General features: G+C 28.9%; 1 protein-coding gene across 1 annotated transcript; it reads right to left on the bottom strand.

The window, feature by feature from the left end:
* Positions 1–114: 114 nt before the first annotated feature.
* On the bottom strand, positions 115–12,711 carry LOC106687168 (odorant receptor 82a). The gene is made up of 6 exons (XM_024360829.2): positions 12,683–12,711; positions 8,057–8,758; positions 3,162–3,261; positions 2,969–3,079; positions 354–509; positions 115–273 (listed from the first exon to the last, which is right to left on the bottom strand). Exons 2-6 carry the CDS (start codon positions 8,752–8,754, stop codon positions 217–219), a joined length of 1,122 nt encoding a protein of 373 aa, XP_024216597.2. The 5' UTR covers positions 8,755–8,758; positions 12,683–12,711; the 3' UTR covers positions 115–216.
* Between the last annotated feature and the right edge of the window lie 7,167 nt (positions 12,712–19,878).

Raw genomic sequence — 19,878 nt, 5'->3', positions numbered from 1 at the left:
CCTGGCCTAGGTAGGGTACATAAAGACTTAATAAGCAAATAATAATCAAATAAACTAATTTATAAGCTATGTATATCATTATTCTATATCAATAAATTTTTCTTCATTAAAATAAACATAACTATTAAATAATGCATTGGTATTTATTGACATTTATTCTTAGTGATATTACATATAATTAAAAAGGATTCAAAAGGTAACATATTAACCCAACACCTAAACGGTTTCCATTGTTTGCAGTACAGTAACCAGTGAATATGCGCCTTTGAGTATCTGTAAAATATGAAAAGTAAATGAACAAAATCATAAAAATTTTAATTAAAGTAAAATGACTTATAGGCAGTGTAACTTACGATTCCGTAAAGAGCCAAATCAAATGTGATCAAGTGTCTATAAGAGAGTGTAAGTGGCTTTGATGAAGCAAGCTGCAAAACAAGTAACTTTTTTCGTTCCACATTACTTAAGCTGTACCAATTGTTACAATAAGCAGCTTCAAATATATTTTCACTCTGAAAAAAAGTCTCTAAATCACACAAGTGGAGGTAACCATTAAAAGATCAATTTGGCTGCGTCGCATAAAATATAATATTTAAAGTTATGACAATGCAGAAGTGGATAATTCAAATATTTCATGATATAAACTATTGACATAGCACAATTATTATTAGAAATTACAATGGTTAATTTTAGCAGAAGTTCAAAAGAAAATTTAGAGAATAAACATGGGCCGATTGTATGAAGATTACAAGCTATTTAATTTGAATTAATAAATAGAAAACAAAAGGTCATAGTTTTCTTAGTTACTAAAATAATAATAATACCAAATTTTACTTTAATTATTGATAAATCGAAATTCATTAGAACTTAATTACTATTTTTCGGTTAAATAATATTACAAGAAACGTTGTAGCAAGGAGATCAAATTTTACAAGGATAAGTATAATATAAAATCGAACAACTTAAATTTCCAATTGGTTTTAAAAAATTACTTAATTTGTTTCAACAAAATATTTTATTGAATTGTTAAATTGAAACGAAATATTTTATCTCCAGGACTTTTTTTTTTTTTTTTTTTTTTTTTATAAAGGCTATACAAAAACACAAAATACTTCATTTTCTATTTATTTTTAAATATATTAAATCATTTTTGTAAATAAAAATAATATTTGAAATTTTGTTTAGTATTTCAAACTACTACATCGAATATATTAGTTCTTCGTGAAATTTTGTATATGAACAATTTTTTTTTTATAACAGACTTCGGATTTTTTTAAAAATCTTAGTTAAGGTTTTTATCCTATTAAAAAATGTTTTTAATTAAATTCAAATTTTTCAATTTAATCAAATTTTTCCCTGATATTTATTTATATATTGTTAAGAACTATTCTAGATAACAATCACACAAGAATACCATCCGTTCGTTTGTTCAATTTGTACAATAAATTATTGTACAAACAATAATTTATTGGAAGATTAACAATAATTTATTGTTTTACTTTATAGAGGTACTAATTCCAAAATTATGCTTATACACTTACGGAACGTTCACAAAATCGAAAGTCTGAAGGTAAAGAAAATATATAAAATATATATGTAAGTATTGCCAGCCTGACAATTGATGGTGAACACCCAAAATCCCAAGGAATTAGAATTTTGAAAATTTCGAGAGTAAAAAATAAAGGAGAAGATTTATGAGCAAAGATTTTTTAGTGCTATATTTTACTGACATCAGGTTCCTACATTTCCTTATTAAGATCAATCTCAGTGGGTGACAAGAAAATGGAAATTTAAGGTTGTTTTGAAATATCTGTGATCTCACAAACTACTGAGATAACACAGAAGTGACAGATTCAGATTGAATATGACGATTTATTTTTGTAAACCCATAAAATTCAGTATGACGAATTAAATTACGTTGCATTGGGTTCTTATTTTTTCAATTATCTGATTTTTTTTAGTTTATTTATTTAGAAAAAACTATACTTGCATATTAATTACACAAATAGATGTGTAATACAATTTGGATAATTATTTTTAATTTTATTAAATTTCTCCTAATCATTTAAAATAATTTTATAGATTACGTATTTACACAATCATAGTAACTTATAAAAGGGACTAAGGACCCAAGAGTCGAAATGTCGGAGAAAAATAAAGAAAGCCAAATTAAAGAATCCAATATTTCCTAGTAAAACTATCATATCAAGATAGATCCATGTATTTCATATAGGTCCCAATCCCCCAAACAGCGAAAGGTAAGTGTAAATTCCTTTATATGATTAACTAAATTAAAAACCTAAACTTTCTTTAAGGTAAATATTTTTACGGGTCAGTACATTACAAATAGCCTAATAAATTTTTAGCCAACATCAGAGAAAAATTTTATTCAATAAAAATTTTAAGATGATTTCTTCCCTTATTCAGGCTGATAAATCTTTCAGACGATCGATAAAGAATATCTACCGATTACTTACAAATAGATGTGTAATACAATTTCGACAATTATTTTTTATTTTAATAAATTTCTCCTAATCATATTAATTTAATTTTATGGATTTACACATCATATTAACTTATAAAATGAGTTATTTGCTGTTTTAATTTTACCATTTTATATTATTATTATTATTTATCAGTATTATATCACACAATAAAATATCAGAACTACAATAGTGCCTTATTGAGGTGTTATGAGTCTCCATGCAAGGCCCGTGACACGCGCAACTTACAATTCGTGAAGTAATCCCAGATAAAATTAATAGAAACAAAATTTAAAGGTTTATAATAATCAAAGAAATAAACAAAGTAGTAAGATTCCTGCTTTTTTTTTTTTTTTTTTAAGTCACTTTTACATGGTTGCTGTAATATAGAAGGGAAAAAATACACGCAGTCTTGCTGATTTTTTAAATAATGAATCATAATAAACGGTTTCAATTTTATGCAGCAGACCCCACTGTGTAACCTTTACCTTTAGTTTTATGATGTCCCCACAGTAACAGTTTACAGAGGAGAAAGTAACAGAGATCGCAAAGAATGTGCAATGGTAGAAGAAACCTGCGATACCATCATTCTTCTTGTCCTAAGAAATGAAAAATTCAACATATGATCAAGACTAAAATTTCTTCCTAACTAAATAATATATTTAATGACTCCTCATTCACCGCAAGTAGCTGGTATCCTGATAAACAACACTGCATGGATGTCAGTAGATACTCAAAGAAGAGTAAACCAGACATTAATGAATTCACTTTGGTCATCACCCTGAAATAATAGATTACTCTTATCTTCAATTTATAGACACAAAAACTTATTTAAAAATTTATAGGTTACTAGAAAAAGGCTCTTATAAACGTATTCTAAAGTACTAGTTTAATAGTGTTATAGTATTAATTAATAGTAACTAATATTCATAGTGGTTTATAAACATAACTTCAATTGATCCTTTATCTCAACATTCTTCATTCGACTCTAAACTTTAGGCCGTTATCAATGAGACCTTAAACATTCAAGTTTTTTTTTTATTTTACATCCTTTTCTGTAGATTTTACCTTCAACGTTTCATCCTTTAGTACATTAATAAATTAATCCTGCAGTTATTTCTGGTTTTATTGTTGAAAATAGTAATATATTTTTTTTAATAAATAATTTAATTTTTGTCCATTTTAGTCTCAATGTCAAACACAATTTATTTTTCTTGCAAGTGAGACGCTTCGGCCAATCCGGCTATCCTCAGCGACAATCTCAATACAATTTTGGAACTAAATGATTTAAAAACTCAACTGAATGCAGGCTATTCTGCCCAGGTCAAAACAACAATTTCTAATTAGTCAATTTTCACATTAAAAACAAAAATTAAAATTCATTTATCATAGTCACTATTTGTTAAAATTTTTAACAAATAGTAATTGAATAGCCGGCATGAAGTTGAGTTTTTTAAATCATTTAATTCCAAAATTGTATTAAGATTGTCCCTGAGAATGGCCGGATTGGCCGAAACGTCGGACTTGTAAGAAAAATAAATTGTGTTGAGACTAAAATGGATAAAAATTAAATTATTTATTAAACTACATTAACCAGTCTCAAGAAAGTGTTTAAGATTGTAAATAAAATATTTTTTTTTTTTATTTTAGTTCCTTAACTGCTGTCATCTTGGATCACAGATCAATTTTATTAATTCATAAATATATTGTATAATAATTAATTGTTTGTGGTCAGGTAATTAATTTAATAGCACTATTTTTCATACTTCATCTCAACTTGTTTAAAAGTTGATGTATGACCATCATTTTTATTTTACTTCTTTGAAAACTAAATGTCTTGAATCCCAGTTTAATTTTATTAGCTCAATAAAATATTATATAATAATTTCTTGCTTGAGATTAGGTAATTATAATATAGGTAATTGAGATAAGGCTAAGGGACTAAGGATCTAAGAGTTTAAATGTTGGAGAAAAATAAAGAAATTCGAATCAAAGAATCCAATATTTCTTCGTAAAACTATCAGATCAAGATAAGTCCATATATTTCATATAAGTCCCAATCCCCCAAACAGCGAAAGGTAAGTGTAAATGCCTTTATATGAATAACTAAATTAAAAAACCTAAACTTTCTTTAAGGTAAATTTTTTTACGGGTCAGTACAGTACAATAGCCAAATCAATTTGTAAGCCAACATCAGAGAAAAATTTTATTCAATGAAAATTTTAAGATGATTTCTTCTCTTATTTTTGGTGATTAATCTTTCAGACGATCGATAAAGAATATCAACTGATTACAGGATTTCTTAACACAAAACACTTAATGCTAATCATCTCATCGCGAGGTTAGGCATTTTGGAATGGCTCAAATAGTCTCATTTGATTGAAATTACAATTGAGAACTGATTTTGAAATAATTAGAGATTTTTTTTCTAATCTTTACTATAAATTAAGATGGATTGCTTCTCCTTAACAGAAAGAAAGAAAAATGTATACCCTCTTTATCATCATAGCTAAGAGATTAAGAAAATATGTAGCATTAGATATTTGAAGTATTTGGTCGTAAAACTGACAGAATGATAACTTGTGAGAAATCTATTGTTACGTTTTGAGGATAATATTTCGTACTTAGCTACAACAAAAATCAGAAAATTATATTACCCAATTATTTTTAGTGTATTGAAACAAAACTTTTCCTAAGTTCTACTCACAATATTGTTTTTTTCAGGATACAAGAACAAATAATCGAGGAGAGGTACTTGCAGATACTGTGTTAAACTATTTCTGAAGCACTCGTATCTGACATTTAGTGTGATTTGAAATTTTTGTTACCATAAAAACATATTTTAACGTGACAGTAGCTTCACTGCCGCAACATGTACTGTCTAATATGACGCAAGATCTAGAGCGACAATGCTGCCACTACAGTAGATACTTTTATTACAGATCTATAACTGCAGCAGATACGATGTTTACATTAATGCAAATGCGTATTCCACGGAACACAACTAACCATTTGTAAGTTGATTCCAAATTATATATTTATATAGTTTTACCAAGTCCATTTTCCACACACTCTTCGTTCACTTTTGACTCATATAGTTAAAGAAATTAAAGTTAAGAATCTGCTTTTGTTGAGTAGGTTAAATGACGAAAAGGCTGTAAAATGTGATAAGTACAGTAGATACCATGTTTTACATCAAAACAGGTCAACAAGTAGGTAATTTATATTTTTTTAGGAGTAACTTGGATCCGATTTATTCGTTCTCAGTGTTCGACTCCCCAGGATTGCTGTCGCCAAAAGAGCTCTTGTCAGAACTATTTAGTAATAGTAAACTAAATCCAAAATTTTCAATGTACTAACATTGAAAATATTGTGTTTAATTTGCTTTTGATTAAGAAACAGACTGCATTAGGCGACCATCTTTGTCAGTACTCCAAAAAGATTCCATGTTTTACAACCGAATGCCTCATTTTGAACATGTTCATGCTAGAAGTATCTTAAAACTGAAATGAGCCCAATAGGTATTTTATTTCGTCTTTTGGAAAAATATTTAACGATGAAAAACTTATGAAATGCCCATATTAATTATTATAAAATGAGCTGACAATTATAAAAAATTACCATAAAATCATTTATTACCCACACGTTAGTTATTCGCATCCCCAATAGGTAAACTCTTACTCCCCCCCCCCCCCTATTTCTTATAATGTAGTTTTCTTCCATTTCCTTCGCCTTTGACTATAGATGTGTTGAGGAAATAAATAAATTACGCCTTCTGAGCTTGACCTACTGCAATGTATAAATGCCTTGTTATTGCATATTAATTCATTGACAGTAATTAGTCTACGAACGTTTGCAACAATAACTCCGTAGATTATGCATGTCATGGCATGTGCACACGCAAATGAATCATTTTTTCTAGTTCAGCTTAATTAATAAGATTTCACTAAGTTTTTCATATGATAATTGAATAGACAAATTAATAAATTTTAGCAACATAAAGGCAGGTTTTTTTTCTTTTGTGTATTATTATACTTCTATCTCAATAAAATTATGATAAGTCAAATCGTTTTTAGTATGGCAGTAATTGGACGAAAGCTTTTAATGTAATACTAATATTGTATGGCATAACAACACTTCAATCTTTTATCTGAGGCAGAAAGCATCTAGTCCTTGAATATGTCATTTCCTTCACTGTTGGAGTGTCTTTTTTTCCTCTCCATTTCGCTCACTATTAATCTTACTAGTTTTTATTTACCTATATTTTTTAATGAAATTTTTTTTTTAATATCTTGAAGGCTAAATAAATCAGTACTATCAAAATACCAAACAAGAAAATTGAAAATTTATCTTACTCTTAATATCTAAAAATCCTAATATTAATTTCTAGGCTAGTAATTCTTTCTTATTTTTTTGTATTGAGATAAGCTCAACACTTTTTAAATATTAACGAAGGAAAATGTAATTACTAAATTTTTATAAAATTTCAAGTTTATTATCAGTATGATAAAAAACAAATTCCAAGACTTAATGTTATATTGTTAATATAGTTTACAGATAAAATGTTACTAATCAAAGACAAATTAAAAGAAGAAGAATAACAAATAATATAATTAATAATGGATACATAAAATAAATAAATTAAAAAGTAAGATAATAAATGAGTTGTAAAAGGAACTTGAAATAATTTATATTTAAATATGCACATATATGTTAGTTTGTTTTAAATAACAAAATGTTTTAGAAATCTAAGTGATATTGTCACTGAATGAGATCGTTGAGTTGAAAAATTTGGTACCAACAGCCTGCAGTTCACTGGTTTTTTCACTGAAAAAGAGGTGTGGTACATAATTTCTTTTCTTATTCAAAAAATCATAAGAAAGTGCTTATTGGTTTCAATACATTATTTGTTTTTGACATCGGAAATAATGGTATGACAAGTATAATCTTATTTAACAGTTTTAAGGACTTCAATTCTTAAAATAATAGAAAAATAAAACTTCGTAACTTAAAAAGCATGTTCTCACCATGTGTGAATAATATGTTAAGAAGTGAATGTCTAAATTTATGTTATGTAACATTTACTTATATTCCATAAATATCTGATACAATATAATGAGAAGCACTCGAAAGAAAAAAACAAATTATTTTATAGAACATTAGAAATGAAATCTGATTTTTTAAAAAATAATCATAAAAACAGAAGCCATGCTTTTTCTTGTTTACTGTGTTTTTATATTAAAATTACAACAATTACTTTTATACTTCAAGGGTCAGGGGCTCAGTAATTAGTATAGAAATACTGTTGCTTGAACAACTGTTGTGCAAATAGGTGATTTATTATGATCACGCTCAACCACCAGATTCTTCCCCCCATTAAGTTTACTCACTTTATAGAGGCTGGGTGTACCCCGGAATGCTCCCATACACACAGGGTTGACTCACGGCTCAAATAACAGAATAAGTGTAGTAGGTTAAGTACTCTTTGAAATTTATTAAAACCACATAACACTGTTGCATGTAATGATTATCATAATTATACATAGGATATCAAAAATGCTTTGATTAATACTTACCTCATAATTTTTTGGTGCAATATTATACAACTGTCTATTTCCTTAGAAGAGAGGTCCATTCCCAAGTTCTCCAACTTCATAATAAGATATGATATTTGGATTGAAATGTTCAAGGAAAGGCTGATAAGAAATGAGATCATGACTGAAAAGACAAAGGTCGTAGGCAGGACAAGAAAGTAATTATAGAGTATGGTTAGACTAATGTTGTCCTTGAAGGGTATGTAAAGCTGTACGGGGGGAGTCACTGTTCCCTGCGTGGTATAGCGAACTATACTTACGATAGTACCACACATCATGAGAGTACACATCGACAGCAGCACGGTCTGTGGGATCTTGCGAGACAACATCATGTTCAAATTATATCCTTTCCTGAATTCTTGAAACCTGTTGCTGTCGACCGACATCTCGTCCAGATCGGACATGACAGACAGTAACACATTCCTTTTGAAGGGCAATACTAGAGCTTTTGAAAACACGTGAAGGATACCAATACAGTTAAGTATACTCTCAGTCTTCTCAAAGAATGGTTTGTCCTCAAGTAGAAAGTATAAAAACGAAGATAAATTACTATTAAAACTCAGCGCTATGATCACAACCGTAATTATATTCCTCAGAAATTTCGGTGCATTCGGAAGTTCCAATATTCCGAGCATAACCATCTGCTTTCGGGTGTAGTGAAAAGGAGGAATCATCACCATCTATCTGTAAACACAATTAAGTGAAAATATGCAGTGAAAAAATATTTCATCTAACAGATATCAAGGGATCAATGAATGAAGTGTTTCCTGCAAAAAGGGTGAAATTGTTTTTTTTGAAAACTGCAATAAACGTGTGGTAATTAAAAATCCTAAATTAAGTAAAAAAACAAAACATTTTTAGTCGATTCCTTCATTTTTCTTTCAGAGGATAGTATTTTTAGTAAAATAAATAACTTCCAAGCGATTTAACCCAAATATGATTGTTGAAGCATCCTCTCTTTCACCATAAAATATATGTTTTATCTACATAATGGAAAACAATTTACTCAGTGCAAAAAAAAAAAAAAAGTAATAATAATAATTTAGGAATAAAGAGACAAAATGAGTTTACCTGGACATTTGTTTTCCTAAGTCTTCAGAAGAACTAAGTTTAATTTGGAATTACCTCTTAGTTAAACGTTACATCTATAATTCAATTCATAATAATCTATACAGGAATTCATAACCTTTCATACTCATTTATGTACGGTTTTGACTTTACCATTACATCATATTTAAAAATCATATAATCATATTTGAAAACCACTTAATCATATTTGAAAAAAAAAAAAATCTAAGAAATAAAAATGCATTTTCTACTAAAGACTTCAATTAGCTACTACTAACGAGACAAACATCGATTAAATTACTTTTAAAATTTGTTGAGGTTAATCACTTCCATTTTTTGAATTAATTATTCATGATATTGTACAACGTTTCGGGACCACTGTCCCATATTCATGCACTATAAAAACCTCATGATTTGATATGGGAAATCATGGGGTTTTATAGTGCATGAATATGGGACAGTGGTCCCGAAACGTACAATATCATGAATAATAATAAATTATTCATTCAAAAAATGGAAGTGATTAACCTCAAAGAATTGGCTCACCAGACTTCCTAGAGAGATAATCCAGATTAAATTGCATACAACTAATTAATGGTGAAAGTTACAAATTCGAGTGAAAAACAAAGGAACTAATTTTCTATCACAAAATAATAAGGGTAAATCAATTATGACACAACTCCTTTTTGCAGAAAACTATTAAATTTTATAATTAGAAACACATAATTTGTAATAGTCAAAAAGCTCGTGTGAAAAAAAAATCGACTTTATCTAATGAAAACTTTTATAGCGCTTTCTTGAATCTTTATTGGGTTGCCCAATAAGGAAATGAGAGTCAGCCAGTCAGATCATGTTACCAGCAAAAATGGTCCCTGTTCAAAATGTAAAAAAAAAAAGATTTATCATTCCGAGCTACACATCTTTAAATCTACCTGCAACGCCAGAAAACCTAACAGAACATGATTTAAAGCAAAGCAAATTTGCTATAATATGAGAACTATTTTCGTTAAATTATTCCTGAGATATACTTTTTCAGAAAGGAAAATTTCTTTTTAAAAATGTACAGAAAATCAGTAGTTAGCGAATTAATTTGGGAAATCTAGAGATTCCTGAATCATTTGCTATGTATTGACAATACCAGCATGAGAAAATAGTAGTTAAATTTGTAACTAAATATGTATTATAAATTTCATTGTCGGCATTTGCCAACGCACAGAAAGGCAGGTAGAACGGCGTTGCAATTAGACGTGGACTTCTGGAGGCGAAGCATCCTGGGATGGCCAACACTGTGGGCAGGTATGACCCCTACCCAAGCACCTGATGACGATGAGTACTTATCTCCGGTCATACAGATAAACATCTGGTTGTAACATTTAGAACAGCCAAATCATATTGGATTTTCCTCCTTAAGCAACATATTTTAGGCAATACTAGTTACTTCAATGATTTTAACGCTGGTTCTCAAAATAACAGATATCAAGGGCAAGCCGACGAACGAAGTCAAAAAGGATTTACGCCCCCAATAATTTTTGTAGCCAATAAGATGACTGGAAGAAAGAAGAGGGGAGAATGGTTCCATCGAGCATAGGAGCTGAAAAAAGGGTACAGTCGGGGAGACTATGGTGTAGCCGACTCTGGTCTCGGTAGAGAGGAAGAAGTCGGCTAGATGAGAAAAGCAAAGGGAGACGAACATCTACAGCCAGGCAAAGAACTCAAGGAAAGAGAGAATCATGAACCAACTAAGGTAAAATCTACCTGATCACCGTCAAGCCCGCCATACACTAAAGATAAATAAAAATCCTACGTTGGTACTTTGAATGGCAAAAGTGATTAAAATAAGAGGTAACATAAATATCAATAGTTTCATTTGTTATTCTCAATTCATAGCATATTTAAAAAACTTAAAGTTAGTCAATAGGTCTATTATGCTCTCTCCTATAGGATACCTCAATTGTAAATATTTGCGAATACTGACTTTATATACATATACAATTACATCTAGCATAGCATAGCAAGGGGGTCTGTGATACTAGGTCTTGGTCTAAATATGTATTGTATGTATATGTATTGTGCTATATGTATATATCAATACATTTCTAAGAATAGCAGATCCGTTCCCATCAGGAACCGATAGATATATAATGTAAATATAAATATAAGTATGAATACATAAATAAATAATAAAATGCAGTTTGTGGAACCCTCATCAACTCTAAAAAAGTTGTCTTTTAAAAAGCCACAACATAGCACATTAAACGTACAAGATGTCTATTAGTACTCAAATTAAAGCTAATTTTATGTGCTATAAAGTAGTTTATTAGGTTTATCTTATAAATAGGTTTCATGATATTTCCCAAAATAAATTAACAAATTGTTGAATTCTAGTTATTCGGACATAACGTTTGATACATCAAAAAAAGATATCTCAGGGACTGTTAGGAACCATTAGCGTGCAGGCGTCTGTCAGCCCTCAGATTAAAGTTAGTTGAAGTAGTTTATTTTCGTAATATAATTATTACCGTAACAATTGCTTGGAGCCGCAGGGCTTTTAAATATGTTTGTCCTAAACGCGGATGCCCGCTGTCCACTCTCAGGGTTATGTCCAGAGAATAGTTGATAATACGAAATAATAAAGCTTGTAGAAAATTTCAAGTTTTACAATTATTATAATAATCACTAGCAATTTACTAAAGAACAAAGCATTTGTTTTCACTTTATTTGATTTTGTACCTAGAATGATATTATATGCCAACAAGAGTTTTATACAACTTTTTAACCAGAATAATGGTTCATGCAAATTTTTATCTTTATATATGGGCATTTCACTGGGTCATCACTACGTAGTATTTGGGGTCGTCCTCACTTGCATCTAACCGAACAATATTCTTCCCTTCTCTGTGATTTTTAGCAAACCTCAACCGTATACTCTCCGAAAATTCTGTTGAACCCTCCCTTCATGTAAACACTCTTGGAAACTTCCCACAGGAGGAGTTCGAGAGGCACCATCACCACTAGAATCTACATTTCTGCACTCAAAGTTGAGCCTTAGATCTGGGTCCTGTTTCATAATGAAAGCTAGTAGTATTATTTCATAGTACAAGTGTAGAAACTAGTGTGGTAATAATACAAATACTTATGTTTTCATGATTGGGATGACTATTAGTGATATTGCAGGAATTAAAAAATATTAAAGTACAAGTTACTATTGTACAAGTCTGTGTAATTGAATTAAGATAAATGTACAAGACTGATAGTATTAGTTTGTACTTTATTATGAAACAGGGTCCTGGTGACGCAAAGCAGAAAGACCACACAAACCAGGAAGAAGAGGCATACTTTGGGATGCTCTTCATAAGATTACTATAAACAGAGATCTGAAGTCGCAGAGCGTGTCACCTATAGAACATAGACCATTCATTTCTTAGAACACCCTACCTGCCATATATTCCAAGTGATGAGTTACATTTAGATATATTCCTGATATATATATTATAAAAAAACAAAATTAGGGTATTAGAATATAAAATAAATATTACTTACGAAGTTGTTCTTTTGAAAATGTAGACAAGAATGGTCAACCTACCTAAAACACCATTTATAAAAGCGTGTTTAAGTATAGGAGTTTAATATTAATGTGTCTAGAGAGAAAACAAGACCAACTACAATACAGAACTTTTCAAAGTGGTATCAGCTATCAAATATTAGTAGAGTGATTAAAAAGGTTTCTTTCATACTTTCATACAAAATTTCAGAATAAATATTTAAAATTGTATCATCTTACTTTCAAAGTCACGAAGGATGCTTCCAGACAAGTGGTTACTGAAACTTTGAAAGAATATTTAACATAAATTTATTACCAAGGTTTGACGAGAGGTAGCCATAATCTACTCTCGACTTTGAAAATGATCCTTCCATTATCTAGTGAAAACTATTTAAATTCTATAATTTATTACAATTTTTATTTTTATCTCACATTGACATATTTTTGAATGGGCCAGACATCGCCATCACCACGTCTTAAATAGATAACTAATGTGAACAATCGAATTTTTTGAATATATATAAATTAAATTAATTTATAAATATAATTATAATTATTAATTTGGAAGTATGGCTTCTTAAGTTTTTTTTTATATGATCTAATTGGTTATGTTTAATTAGGTTTAAATTTCTGTGTTGTTTTTTTGTTTAAATGAAATAATGCAAAAAAAAAAAAATAGCTGTATTATAATAATTTTCCAAATTAAACCAATAAAACGGCAAGATACCTCATATTTAATTTATTTTTAAATTATTTATTTGTTTTACTTATATTTTTTTATAATTGTTAGATTCTTTTTATTTTATTTTTTTTTAAGCTGGTCGAAAAAACGAATATAGCGTTAAAATGATAAATTATATTCAGAGTAAATAAATAAATATAAATACAGAGTAAATATCTAGCATATTCCAGTTTATTAGCATCATCAAGTAATGTGACAAAAATAAATAAATAAAACTTATTATTTAGCTTTTTCCTACTGTTAGTGAATAAATAGGTAGAGGCATGAGGACCCCAACGATCTTCTGCCCTTAGTGGTGAATATTATAAAAAAATAAATAGAGCGGTTAAAAGAGAATAGAAAATTGAGAATTACAATGTCTTTGTCATAAAAGAGTAGGAGCAGGATGTGGTCTCAATAATTTGAAAGCTTTAATAAGTCAGCAAAATTTGTAATTTACCACCTACTTCGAACTGCAAAAATTCTGGTTATCATTTTATTTTTTGATACCCAAAATAATTTATGAACACTTATTTATGAGAGGTTAATTTTTCTAATATTTTAACAAAAAAGGCAAAATTCGGGGAATATCTCAAACATCTCTCCGGTAAATTGAGATATTCGGTAAAAATGATGGAAATTTTTTAGATTTTATCCCTCCCCTCTCCACTAAAGTTGTTCTAGAAATGTTCCTACAGAAATATGTAAAACAAAAACAAATCCAGAACATTATTCTCATACAATTCCAGTTAATTACTTTAGACTACTACAGTTTAGACGTTAGTTCAAATATAATTCTACAAGCAAAGATAAAACAAAAAAAAAAACATTTGAGACAGTGGGAAAATCACAATCTTGATGGCGTTTTTTCTCAAAGACAGGATGTCTGTTTTAAACATGGCACATGTCCAACTGAATGAACCTTGGCCTTGTTGAATATCAACACATAAGAACGTTACATAACAAGACATGTTATGATATTATTATATGATTTTATACACATAACCATAGACATTTAGAACGATTTATTTATATTTTTCAGCACTATATTATAAGAAATTTCCAAGAATTAAATAATAAATAAGAATTCATTCAATGAATCAACTTGAATCAGATCAAATATATGTATAATAATTATAACCTTCTTTCATTTGTTTTAATAAAATTCCCATTGATATCTGACATTAAGTAAACTTGATCGGTTTAGTAGATAAAATAAAAATAAAAATCTTTGAAATAAGATGTTCAAATGAAAATTTTGAAAAAAATCATGAAATAAGAATAAAACAATACCTTATAATCCATTTGGCGAATGGAAAAGAATAATGAATCTATAAAGTACCTGAAGACAACATATCTTGTGTGAAGTTTCCATGTTGTTTTAGGGGTGAGCGGCGCCCATGAGTCAGTTGTAAAAATCAATATAAATAAATAATTAGTAAAAATAAAACGAACAAATAATTAATAAAATAAATAAACAAAGATAAAATAATAAAAAGTAGATAAAAAAGAGGAGGGAGAAGCAGTACCACTATTATTTATTATTATTGTCTTTAATAAATTCGGAAGAAATCTTAATATGATAATTGGAAAAAATCGTGGAAACAAATTTTATGTGATTTTGAAAAATAAAAATTAGTATGCAGCAATATAGTGAAAAAAACTTTATAAGGTTGCCGAAAAGCCGTTTGTTCTGGTTTTGAAAAAGACTTGATTTTTACAAACGAAAAAATATAAATAAATTAACTTTTGGTGATTGAGATAAGTTGGCAGCTTTTCTCTCCCCCTCCCAAAAAATTACATAACCCAGGAATATGACTATTGATCATTTAATTGCATAGCTTGTAGTGGTAGGAATTGGTTTCAGGACTTAAATTGTGGCTTTTATTGGTAAAGCTTCTTACAATGTATATTTTACCCAAAACTAATAATAAAACATGTCCTCAAAAAACAGGTGAGGGAAAAAATTGGAACAATTCTTTAAAGCGGTTGCAAAAGAACATGCACCGGAAGCAAGAAATTCACTTGAAAGATAAACATCATTTAATCTATAAATTTTCCAAATAACAAAGCGAATACTCAGTTGGTTGTGCCTGATTTGCTTGTAAACTGACCTTTGTGTTCAATTTTAAAATGAATTTGTAATTCGAAAATCCTGATGAAATGTATACATTCATTTAAAGAGATATATTATTCCCTAAAGGATTCTATTCTTTCAGTACTGATCTTTATCTCCATCTTACTTGTCGGACAATAATAATATTCAGAAATAGCTAAAAATAAAAAATAAAAACCAGTGGATTTATGATGAAATGTGTATATGTACTTGAAAATATGAATCAAAGAATATTGTATGAACATATCACAGACCTTAAGCTGCTTAGCAAAGGAAATAAAAATTAACAAAAATATATAGTCTGTACGTATCACGCAACTTAACAACAACAAGAATAAATAAAAACAATTTGCTCCATCACGCCTTAGGTAGTTTTTATCTAGATCATCAGGGGAGAGCCATCTAGGTACATGCGCCTTACAAGGGAGGAAACATTATACTTTTTCATCAGACCCATTTTAGTATGTTCTACAAAATCTAAATAATTCCCTCTTCAAAAAGAAAAACATCCTGCAACTTAATATATATATATTTAGTTGTATCTTTGGGTTTAAAAAATTAAAATAAATAAAGTTGAATATATATAATTTGATAATGTTTTGAACTAAGAAAGGAGAGGGAGGAGTGGTTTACGATTATCAGGCAATATTTGTAAGTACTTTCTTATTATTGTTCTGAATAATTTTTACATAATATTTATTTTTTTCACAACTTTAATGAACCATTACTAGAAAAGTTCTCAGAAAACTTTTACTTCAACGTATAATGTATTGAGGACTATTTTATTTTCCGAAATTTCCAGATGTAATAGAGTTTTTTTTTTTAATTTCCTGGTAAAAGCATTATGACCATGCTTCTTCTGCTATCTGTTCAACAAGCTTGCTTTATCCGGAAGTAATGTAAAAATTAAAGCAAAGTTAGGGCATATATATGTGAATATGTAATAGAATGTGAGATTAGATATCAAATTGATATTGATATTTAATATAAATATGAATTTTTATCAACTCACACGCGATTCAGACTATGAATAAAGAAACTGTATAATGCTGAGAACATCATGAAATATTATTATAATTTACAATACGAACATTGAAAATCGGTTAAGGCGTTCACACAAAAAAAACGGTACATATTCAGAAATGTACAGGCTAAAATATTTAGTACAGTATTTTTCAATATATTGAGATCAATTTTTTCTAAACATTCTTAAAATGTTACTGTGTGATTTGAGTAAAAAATCTATGAAGTACCACTTCAGTCTTTAATTCAAAATATAATTATACAAGCACTGACGGACGACTAAACATATTTGATTCAATCATTTTGAAGATTTTGAAGATACCTTGTTTCAAAACATTCACGGTATAGTTGGATATTTGAGTCGTAAAAAAAAGTTTCATTCAATAAGTTATGGCCAAGCACCGAAGAAAAAAAAAACTATGTTTGGTGATGAAATGATAACTCATTTAGGCTTATTTTAATTCAGTATAGACCAGAGAGTACCAAAGAATTATTTGAAAACTATAGGGTCAATGCAGAAGAACAGGATCTGTTTTTCCTTTTTCTTTTAGCAGTGTCATATTCGCAGTGTTTCAAACTTAGTCATGAGAAAGAACGATATGTGATAAGTATCCCATGACGCTGTGGAAGTCACGAAGAATCGAAATGAAGATTTGTCACATCCTCATCAAATTCTCGTTATTTTGATATCTCATTTATCAAAAACCATCGCTCCTGATTGTCGGGAAAGGATGTACGATATCATATTTCACTAACACTATATTATTACTATATTATATATAATTACAAATAATATTGTTACGATTAATATATTGTATACGATATTGCTTACAAAAGTTTTATAAGAAATACTCATTATAACATCATTGCTACGTTTTTCTGAATTGAAACGTGTTAATAAAAATGTTTATTTAAAGATAACCTGTGGTAAATGATTTTTAACGGGTATCATCGTTAACTTAGTTGCACTGTCCAGGCGTGAGAACAACGCACAGTGACCGTTAATAAATGTGAAAGTAAGGAGGTATCGATGTCCTACTGTCACTGAATAAGAATGGCGCATTATCCCTTTTAAGAAATTCTCGGCATGCAGCTATAGCAAAGTCACCATCAATTCTGAAAATGGGAAAGCTAACAAAAACTCGAAGGTAAGTTTTTTAAGTTGGAGAAAGCTTTTCAACGTTGCCTCATTGTCTATCATGAAGTTACACAAACGTCTTTAAACAACTAATTGACCAAAAACATTCATAATATTGATACATTACTGTAATATAAGTTTACGATGGATGTTTTACAACGTATTAGGAGACCCAGTATATTATAAATTATTAGAAGTGTATCAATATTTTGCGTTAGTAAAATGTCAATAAGAAGATTGTTTGCAGCAGGAGTGCCCTTCATCCTAAGAGTGATGATGCTTAACCTCTCAGAAATTTTAATAACCTTCTCACTGATAATATAAAAAGAGATCAATAAATTATATTTTTTTATTTATAATACTTAATGGTGTATCTGTGTATTTTTCCTAGCTCCTGGGTGTCAAATTCCCTACATATTCAAACATACTTTTTCCTTCAAAAATTTATGAACTCATAAAAATGCCCTTCCTCTCCCTAAAAATTTTGATTTAAATAGTATAGTACACCCCCTTTAGGAAGTCAGTTCTTAGTTCACAGGCATTTTTTATTTTATTTTTTAAAATGAACCCAGAAAGAAACACAGTACCCGAAAAACGTATTGCTATTTTATGAAGTTATTGCTATTCTATGAAATAAACAGGTCTATTCAAATATATTATTAATATTGATTTTTTTTTTTATGACCATTTTCAATATTCATCATTTTGAAAAAATCAGAAATTGGTACAACACTAGCTGAGCTTTGAGAATTCCATAGTTTTTATTGTTTATTTGGTTTCGCAATTGTATTGTTTCAGCATTGCTTAGATTATTTATAAGATATTTTATACAAAAGTATTTGAAAACCAACTGAACAGAAATTATATAAAATTTTATATCTGATATTACTATATTCATCAGAAAAAAGTAATGGTAGGAAATTCAAACTCTTCTTGAGAGTATTCTTTATGCACACAGTTTGACAGCAAGTATCAGGGAAGATGCTATTATGAGAGGTTTTCTTACTGTTTATATATATATATATATTGTAATAATTTTTAAAAATATAAAAATTAAATAAAAATAATCTTTGCTAGTTTTATAACTTTTCTCAAATATAAGAGAATTAACTTGGGTTCAAATTAAAGAACACTAATATCAAATAGATAATAGAATTATATTTAAACTTTTATAATATAAAAAGACTCTTAATTTTATTATATAAAAAGAAACTCTTAATCTCAGGGCGTATGGTTACTAGACAATCAGAACAGGCATTTACAATAATCTCAATTAATTTAATTTAAATCTATTATACAAATGTATTCTATTTTAGTTATAACAAAACTAACCAAGCTCACTATCTTCCTGTTGATATCCTTGATTTTCTTTGTTCTTGCCTCCAAAAATGCTGTTTCTTTGTTCTCCTGTCCAATATGGCTTCTTCCTTCATGCTGGACAGAAATTGATGAAGATACCTCCTCTCTCCTTGAAGTCCCAGAACCAAGAGAGCTTATTCCAGCCAAAGGTAACCTGCCTTGAGGTTACATGTAAACATCATTGTCCCCCCAACAGTTAGGGATTTTTCCAAATGATTTATTTTCTGAATATTATTCATTTGCACTATTCCTTGATTTCTAATTTTCCTTTAATTTACTGTATCTTCAATTATGATGGGAAGAGTTAAAATAGTTTTTATGATATTTGAATTTACTCAATGTGGCATTGACAACATACCGCCATCTAGTTTATAGTGTCACGAAGCCATTATAAACAATGAAACTTGGCTAGTTTGCTTTTTGGATAAACAAAGCAATGAATATCAAAATGATACATAAAATAAAACATATTAAAACCATTTATACATCAAAATATACTATTTACTAAAAAAGAGCATATTACAATATATATATTTGATAACCAATAATAATAATAATCTTGATCAGGACTTCCAGAAGAAATCATCACCCATAAACAAAATTATGCCATTCCTTCAACAATGGAGTACTCTTCACATAGAAGAGCTCTATTTGTTACCATTTCATATGATGCAGTAGAATTTCATATTATTACCTATAAGCCCCATTTGGTAACCTTGTATTGACAAGGTAAAACATTTAAAATTTCCCATGTGAAATTAAATTTATGGATTTAACAATATTTAGTGCTACCTTTCCTGATCTTGAATGTGGACCTCCAGGAAACTGGGTATGTGAG

Source organism: Halyomorpha halys, unplaced genomic scaffold (assembly GCF_000696795.3).
Source record: "Halyomorpha halys isolate HHAL.00 unplaced genomic scaffold, Hhal_1.1 Scaffold920.1, whole genome shotgun sequence".
In the NCBI taxonomy this organism is placed as follows: domain Eukaryota; kingdom Metazoa; phylum Arthropoda; class Insecta; order Hemiptera; family Pentatomidae; genus Halyomorpha; species Halyomorpha halys.
The sequence above is the reverse complement of the archived record's forward strand: the minus strand, read 5'-3'. Positions and strand labels throughout refer to the sequence as shown.